The sequence below is a fragment of the Botrytis sinoallii genome (genome assembly GCF_014898435.1).
Source record: "Botrytis sinoallii strain Bc 23 chromosome Unknown BSIN_006, whole genome shotgun sequence".
Taxonomy (NCBI): Eukaryota; Fungi; Ascomycota; class Leotiomycetes; order Helotiales; family Sclerotiniaceae; genus Botrytis; species Botrytis sinoallii.
Window position 1 is genome coordinate 2,411,401 of NW_024066033.1, and position 8,353 is coordinate 2,419,753.

General features: G+C 42.3%; 3 protein-coding genes across 3 annotated transcripts; 2 read left to right on the forward strand and 1 right to left on the reverse strand.

Moving 5' to 3' along the window:
* Positions 1 to 104: 104 nt before the first annotated feature.
* EAF02_004443 (uncharacterized protein) lies at positions 105 to 2,070 on the reverse strand (the record flags this gene model as incomplete). The annotated part of the gene is made up of 3 exons (XM_038900491.1): positions 105 to 1,700; positions 1,760 to 1,907; positions 1,960 to 2,070. 3 exons carry the CDS (start codon positions 2,068 to 2,070, stop codon positions 376 to 378), a joined length of 1,584 nt encoding a protein of 527 aa, XP_038760198.1. The 3' UTR covers positions 105 to 375.
* A 319-nt stretch (positions 2,071 to 2,389) lies between these two features.
* EAF02_004444 (uncharacterized protein) lies at positions 2,390 to 4,281 on the forward strand (the record flags this gene model as incomplete). The annotated part of the gene is made up of 3 exons (XM_038900492.1): positions 2,390 to 2,619; positions 2,671 to 3,825; positions 3,882 to 4,281. The coding sequence occupies 3 exons, from the start codon at positions 2,390 to 2,392 to the stop codon at positions 4,279 to 4,281; spliced, it is 1,785 nt and encodes a 594-aa protein (XP_038760199.1).
* A 1,093-nt stretch (positions 4,282 to 5,374) lies between these two features.
* On the forward strand, positions 5,375 to 7,225 carry EAF02_004445 (uncharacterized protein; the record flags this gene model as incomplete). The annotated part of the gene is made up of 3 exons (XM_038900493.1): positions 5,375 to 5,584; positions 5,651 to 5,966; positions 6,036 to 7,225. The coding sequence occupies 3 exons, from the start codon at positions 5,375 to 5,377 to the stop codon at positions 7,223 to 7,225; spliced, it is 1,716 nt and encodes a 571-aa protein (XP_038760200.1).
* Between the last annotated feature and the right edge of the window lie 1,128 nt (positions 7,226 to 8,353).

The following is an 8,353-nucleotide window of genomic DNA, read 5'->3' on the forward strand; positions in this document are numbered from 1 at the left end:
AAACTTGGATGAAAAGTTGGAAACATCTCCGTGTAGGTTAAGTATCAACACTTCGGAATGAACGCGAGAGAAGAAAATCGGGACGAAGGACGAGAAAAAAGGAGATATACTTAGGATGATAATATCAAAATGTATCACTGCACCTGGAAGACTCAGATCGAGACTATGGAGAACACCTGGTTCTATGAATTTGCGCCGCCGTTAATTCTCTTTCCAAGAAAATGCAATTCCGTTCCGTTTGCTAAATAGCAATTTATTCAGTCATAATCCTCTCCGTCTTTCCGCTACCGTACGCCACGCTATGGGTATAAATATTCGAATATAGCAAATTGCAGATTGATTTTGATATTAATCATACGATCGTAAACCAGAAATCTAATCGCTAGAATGTGTAAAAAGAGCAGAAATTGATTCTCCATAATGATTCCTTCTAATGGCCTCGGAGAGTAACTTTGATAAATCTAAGATTTGCAACTTCTTTGCATCTTTTGCTTTCTCTGGCGGGATAGGGAATGAGTTTGTAACGACAATGGTGTCGATACAATCACAGTTTTGGAGTTCTTCAAGGGCATCTCCTCCGAAGAGGCCGTGCGTAGCAATACAATAGACCTTTTTGGCACCACCACGTTTGACGACTGTTTCAGCTGCGGCGATCCAGCTGCCAGCTTTGTCAATCATATCATCAACGATGAAGACGGTGCGGTTCCGAACATCTCCTACTAATGTAATCATCTGTTCGAGACCTGGGTCTTTAAAGCCTTCTTCTTCCTCATCTGATGCATCACCAGCAGCGTCTGCTGTTCCGCCGAGTGCGTGTGGCTCAGGATTAAAGATTGAAGATGCCATAGAGATGGACATGGGGTCATCTTCAGGACGTTCGAGAATTAATGAAGATGACATCGCGGATTGTGTAGGCGAAGGATAGTCATCTGAAACGATGTGACCTTGAACCAATCGACCATGGGTGACCTCTCGGGCACGCTCATCAGTATATTGTGCTTCTATCGCTTCATCGACAGGTGTAGATCTTGGTGCGGGGGTAGTATGTGCTCGTATCAAAGGCGAAGATGCTCCAACAGAATTTCGATGCCCAGATCTGATGGCCGATGGCGCATTGTGCAGACGTTGTGGTGGAGAAGGGTGGCTGTCTTGACGGGCTCTTGTCTGATGTGAGACAGAATCACCGTCCAATAACATTGAAGAGGTAGGGTCTGCTTCTCCGTCATGTTTGGGCTCTTCTGCCGTCTCTTCTTCCGCTGCAGGAGATGCGCCAATATGTAGCTTATTGATATCTGCATGAAAATCTTCGCCTGTAGAGTTTTCAATTTGGTTCATGATCATACTCATTGACATATTCGCGGGAGTTCGTCTTCTGTCTGTTGTGACCATTCCGAAATTGAGTTTCAGAGCATCTGCTAGAGATGTTACTCTTTTGGTGCCACCAGCATTCTTGGAAACGCAAACAGCCTCATTCCACTCCTGCACATTGCGCCGAATCCAACGTGCGATCAATGGTTCCGCGTGAAGATTATCGACGGGACATTTGAAGAAGCCTTGCATTTGTGAAGCGTGGAGATCGACGGTAATGACATGGTTAATTCCGGCAACATGTAGAAGATTTGCGAGCATACGAGCAGTGATGGCTCCTCGATGTGACTTCTTTTTTGACTGTCTACTATATGGGAAGTATGGCAGAACAGCTGTAGAAGTTAGCAATTAAGTCTTGCGATGGTAAAAAAATGGAATTCGGCGCACGAACCTGTGATTTTGTTCGCGGACCCTCCTTTACAAGCAGATATCATGATCAAAAGCTCCATGATACTATCATTTATCTTAGAACTACCCGATTGAACGACGAATACATCCTTCTCGCGAATGCTCGTCATGATCTTGACGCTTGTCTCCCCCTAGAATTTATTAGCTGAATAGCTTGCTTCTCTGGGAGTTGAGAAACAGTACATTTGCGAACTGAGTAAGCTCGACTGGGGCCGAAGCCATTCCCAAGTTCGTACATATTTGATCTGTGAGCTTTGGACATGAACTGCCGGCGAAGATGAGTGTATTGCGCATCTTGGTTGATGTTTTTCTTTTGGTTGAAGATGCTTTTCCAATGTCAAGAAGAAAAGAAAAAGTTTTGGCGAGAGATCCAGGATATGTAGTGGGGTTGATTGCGCTAGCGGGGGTTTGGGCTGAAATTTGGGGAATCAATCAATGACCATGAAATCAAATGTTTGTCCATCCCTTCACCAAAATTTATCATTCCTTCACGCAAACCTCACTCTGAACAGGACTCACTTCACTCATTACAAGCATCTTGAGCCAGATCTGTCAATCAATTAATACAACCAAACATCACAAATGTACAATCATTGTTGTCGCCATTAAAGCAATGGGAATTCCACATCTAATAACATTCCTCCGTCCTTATGCAACTCTCGATTCGTTCAAGGGCAAAGATGTAGTAATCGACGGTCCAGGTTTAGCATATCATATCTATCATATATGTTTAGGTACCAAAAAGTCTGCGGGAAACTACTTTGAAGCAAATCCGTCGTATAAAGAGATTGGAGATACTGTATTGGCATGGCTGGATGGCCTAGAAAGGAGTGATGCTGTTGTGTGAGTTCAACGGGATCATAGGCTTCTCTTCGTTGTGTTAACTCGAAGCAGGAAAAGGATATACTTTGATGGATATCTACCCCCAGCCAAATTAGATGTTCGTTACCAAAGGCGTAATCGAAATACACAGCAACTAGAAAAATATCACAAAGAATATGCGTCTGGTTTGAGGTACCGACTTTCATCGACAAACCAAACTATACCTACATCATTTCCTTTCGCATTTTCCCCCCAGCGTCCCAACTTCACAAAACTTCCAGCGTCATCCTTTCTCGTTCCTGCAATAATTGAAGCTTTACAAACCTCTAACAAATACAAACATCTCGTCACGATTGTTCCCGGGGAAGCAGATACATATTGTGCCAGCTATGTTAGCCGATATGGTGGAATCATTCTCACTGGCGATTCTGATCTTCTCGTTCATGAAATTGGCACCGACAGTTCTGTGAGCTTCTTTCAAGATGTTGAAGTTTCATCCAAGGCCGATGCATGGATGCTACAGTCCCAAATATTCCATGCTGGATCCATCATCAAGCGATTAGGCCTTCCACCTTCATATGGTATTCGTGCTCTTGCTTTTGAGATTTTCATGGATTGTCATGGTAGCTTTTCGAAGTTACTGAAACAAGCAATTGCGTTAACAGCCATCAATCAGCACCAAAAAACGTATAAAGACTTTGTCAAGGAGTATTTGCCAGTGGATATTGATGTAGCCACTCTCAGTTCGGAGCTGCTCAAACCTTCTGTAGTGAAGACTGCTCTGCAAGTTCTTGATCCTCGTATTTGTGAGTATGTTCTTCAGTTTCCTTATTTTATGAAATGCCTTGGCCTTTCCCAATCTTCAAGCGGCTCCCAGGATGGTGCAAATAACATCAACATTTTTCTTCCATTTCTCATTGATTCCCCATCTCGAACCAATGCTTGGGAGATGTCCACATCTATCCGACAACTGGCATATGGTTGCATCAATCTCGTACTTCCAGTCGAAGAGAGGAGGACCTCCGTTTTTGAGAATAAACGACAAGCAAATGCTTCGCGCGGGAGGGAGTGGGCAATTCCAGGTGCTTCAGATATTTCAGAGGCTTGCACTGAAGTTATAAATTTCCTTCGCGAGACACGGTCCAAGGTCAAGGGACATGACGCTGCTAATCACTGGACCTCAATCTCATTTACACAAGATGCCAGTGGTCAGAGTCGATTGACAAAGTAGGCATGGGCAGAAAGGTTTTGGCTGGACTCCAAATCTCAGACCCAGGTGACAGTATCCGCAAGACAAGTGAGTGGGATTGGGATATGATACATGTCATTGCCCAAATCCAAGGATCTCATTACTCTTTCAGAATTTTGAAGCAGATGATAAGCTTTTTGACCCTGATTGGTGGCCGTAACTCAGTCCCTTTACCACTGTCGCAACTAAATGACATGCTTCAAGACCTGCCATGTCTCAGTGATCTCAACGGGTTCGAAAAAATGGACTCCAGCTTACGGACGATGAAAGAAACGATTCTTGGAGATTTAAGTCAGGGGATTGGAATATCCACTGCCACTTCTGCGGAAGCAATTAAGCAAAAGAAGAAACGGAAGCGGGACAACTCGAATCGGACTGGCACAGCAAACAAAAAGCCAACAAATCCATTTGATGTATTGGGTACTGATTGGTAATATGATCGTCTTCACAGCTTCCACTTCAAGTATGACACTGGGTGTTGAATCAAGTCAGCTGCTTTGATGATTGTATGATTGTCCACAAAATCCTGTTCATGTCGTGTAGATAGACCCTTTATCTAGCATTACATGACAGGCATGGCAATAATCATATAGACTCTATATATTGTTCAAGAATCGAAAGGTACAAACCACTAGTCATGAGAAAGCTCCTAACCATCCATGGATCAAATGATTGGATAAAATCGATTTGTGTTTTGGCACTTGATGGATCAACAACCTTTCAAGTCTTCCTAGCAGAACTTATAGCAGCCTCAGTAGTCTCACTACCAGTATTGCAAATGAAGAAATTTTGGGCTCAGGTGTGGAATATTGAATTATGGGAGAGTTGAAAGATGAAACAGACAAGAGATTAGACTGAAGGGTTGTAGAGATTGGGGGCAAATAACACTAAGCTTCGTGAGTAGTGAATCTGATCAAAGATCAGTGGTGAGCTTCAGTAGATCTAACAGGAATCTGTGTGATGCAATAGTAGCAGACAGAAACAGAGTCTATTCTAATTCATGTTTCTATGCCCATAACAAGTTCATCGTTCAGAAGTCAGGTCTGTGATGGAAAGAATGTTTTGCAGCAATGAAGAGTTTCTCTTACTGATGGGAGTGAGTACAGTAAATTTATCTTTCATAAGCAGTTTATTATATATATATAATTAAGGTATTTATCAGTTTGAAGCAAAGTAATTTTTTTACGATTTTTACATCTTATTCATATAAACAGTCTCCAGCTAATGAATCTTTATCTCATTTTATTCCTTTGCCCATTCACTCTTTCCTTGATAGGCCGCAGTAGAAGGTATCACGGGATAGGAAGGAGAAATTCAACAAGAAAGTGAATATTATGTCCATTTCGGACCATACCAACCTCATTACTTCCGAGTCCCGATTTCCGTACTCCGATTTCCATATCCCGACTTCCCACAACAACCATTTCGCCAATATGGGTTATTGTTTATTTATTCTCTTCCACAACTGAACTCAATTTCTAACCTGAATTTCAACCTCGACTTCGACTTTTGGGAACAACTGCAATCATGGACACGATAATGCAAAACACAAACGATACTGTTAAACAACGAGTTCGTCACACAAGTATTCTGAATGAAGCTGCAGCTGCTCCAAAAACTGCTATCACCTTTACAGAAATCATTGAAATTTCTTCAAATGATGGATCTTCTGAAGAATCTAGCAACGGCGATAATGATCAGGAGAGTGTTGACAGACAACTCTTCAATAATGCAAAGGTTGGTGTTGTTTGACCAATGTCCATTCAATGGCAAAGTACCTTTTGTTAATCATAAATTTTACAGCAATCCGATGAGAAGCAACCTGGTAGAGCGGATAACTTGACACCAGTTGAAGGGTTTGTGGATAAAAGGGCAATAAGATCCAACCCAAGAGTTCAAGGGGGGAAGATCTCAAAGACAAACAAGGATGGAAAAACTGTCCAAAAGGTCGTTCTCTGCCGTCCAGATTCGTCTGTTGCACCAACTAGACCAGATCAACTTCATCATACAAAACCTCAATGCAAGGATGCTAAATCAGGTCGAGGCCAAATACCTGAATATTATGGATCAAGAGCATCAAAAAGAGTCCACTATTCTGAAAGAAGCTTACATTCGCGGGGTAGGAATTCATTTCCCCCCTGATTCAAAATCTCTTTGTATGAGGCTAATCTGAACGATTTTATTCTAGTCCGTCCAAAACACAAAACCAATCCTCATGGTCACTATTCCCAGCGAAATCCGAATCTCCCTTGTCTGCCCTTCATACTTCAGATAACAATACTTCGATCTTTGCAAACTGCATTAGAGTCTATGTGCTATCGATTTGTACAAAAGTGGCTTCCTAAGATGCTGCTTGCGAACACATGGGAATGTCCCGAAAATGTAGAGTTGAACTTATGGTGGGGCGCAATGAACGAGTGTCAGATACCAGTTGAAGCCATTGGTCGTGAAGCACGTTCTTCTCTTGGCTCCCTCTTTCAAAGGGTGACTGGGATACGCCATCTTGCGGTACATAGACTTACACAGGTCGCAATCGATAGTATTAAGGCAATGATTGAAGATGCTCTGGAAATCGCACACATATTTCGAGACGATATTTTCGTTCCGAAGTTTGAACTCTGGAAAGAGAAGATCGAATACTGTTTGGAGGTTGACCGGAAGGCATCTGGTAGGCCAATTATGGTCCGTAGGCTCGATGCTATCAACGCTATGAGAAAGGACAATGCGAGTAATCAGGATAAGCTCCAAAAAGAGATCTTTGCGCTGAAAGCCGAACTTCTGGAAAAAGAACAGAAAGTCGAGCGACTACAGCGAGAGTATGTAGCTCTTGTGGCAAGTGAAACAGATACCATGGAACTTGCTAGAAATGGCGGCAAACTCGGCATTGAGGAAACTAAACATCTTGGAGATTTCAAAGCGCTCGAAGAATGCTTTACGCTGAATTTCGACAGGAATGCACCTAATCCTGAGCCAGCAGAAAACTTCTCAGGCAACCTTATTATGTTGTCAGCAGTCGGTTCACTGCCTGGGCCGGGTAGTAGCGGTGGCCCCATAGCAAACTGGGGTATCAGGCTTGAAGACAATGCTAGGCTCATGCCTGGAAACAGTAGGGTAGATACAAATGGGCCTATAAACTGCCAGTCTAGTATCCATAATCCCACTATCTCTCACGGAACTGGTATGAATGGTCTGCCATCGAGACCTGAACCTGTTGCTAGGAATGCTTATGGTACCCCGATGAACGTAACTGACAGCCCTGGTTTAGGCCAAAGAACTGACAGTGGTCAAGTCTCTACATCGCATACCGGACAGCCAATTCCTGCTGCAGCGGTCGTTGTTGATCTCACGAAAGATGATGATGATATTATGGTTGAGTAGTGTTTGTTTTGGTGTGTATTTTGTTGCGGGGGTTTAATAATGGAGCATGTGATGAGAAAGTTGGAGAGAGCGCTGTGACTTTAGGTTATTAATGTCAAGTCGAGATTATGTTACATAGCGATGCTGGACTCTGAATACAAGCACATACATTGCAATTTTATTCTACAATTGGTTGAGCATTTGCGTGTGAAAATGAAAAATGGGTTTCAGCTATGCGAGATGGATCTTGGAATGGGTGCTGGGAATGTTACGATTTAGGTAAGTCGATTACCCTACTTTCGAGCCACCAGGGTTTTGAGCCACCCTTTCATACCAAAAATCACTTTTTAGGCCTATTAATATCTCTATCAATATATAATATAATTTGATAAAAATTTATATACTGTTGAAAGGTGTGGTTCACGTGATCATGGAGCAGGGGGAGCTAGCCCCAATTAGTATTAGTAAGAGCTTTGTTCTATATAGAGCTTTTCCTTTCGGAAATGGAAGAATATACTTAGTATACTAATCCTCCTAATATCATCACTTTCTATCCTATGCTTTTTATCTTATTCTTTGTAGAGAGTTATACTTAAAATAGGTTATAAGCCCGGGTTCGTACCTGAATTAGAAATTATTAGCAAAAAGGAATACATAAAAGTACAAGAAAAAAGGTAGAGGTCTATATAATTAAGAGAGAGGTAGAGGTTTATATAATAAAGAGAATAAATCATAAAGATATAAGAGAAAGGCAAAGGTTTAAATCAAATTGAAAGAATTGTAATAAAAGCTTTTATTAATATAAAATCAAAATCTTTAAAAAAGATATATTATCACGGGGCAGGCGGGCTGGATAGGGTTCTAATAACTTTGCCCTAATCTGGCAAGGCTATACTGATTCGGGTAATAGGTTCAGATTGAGGATTAAGACGTAGCTCAAAGAGCTACAATACAGGATCTTCTGAGTTGAAGATATACGGAATTCTTACAGCGAGCTAGCCCGATCGGGCCCTAGCTCGCTTGCGCTCCGGTGCGAGCGCTCCTTTCGGTCCTCTCCGATAGGACCAGCATATCACGTGAGCTCACACCGTGACATTACCCCTTTTTTAAGAGTCAAGCTCTATCGAAGCGGCACGTCACGGTTTACAA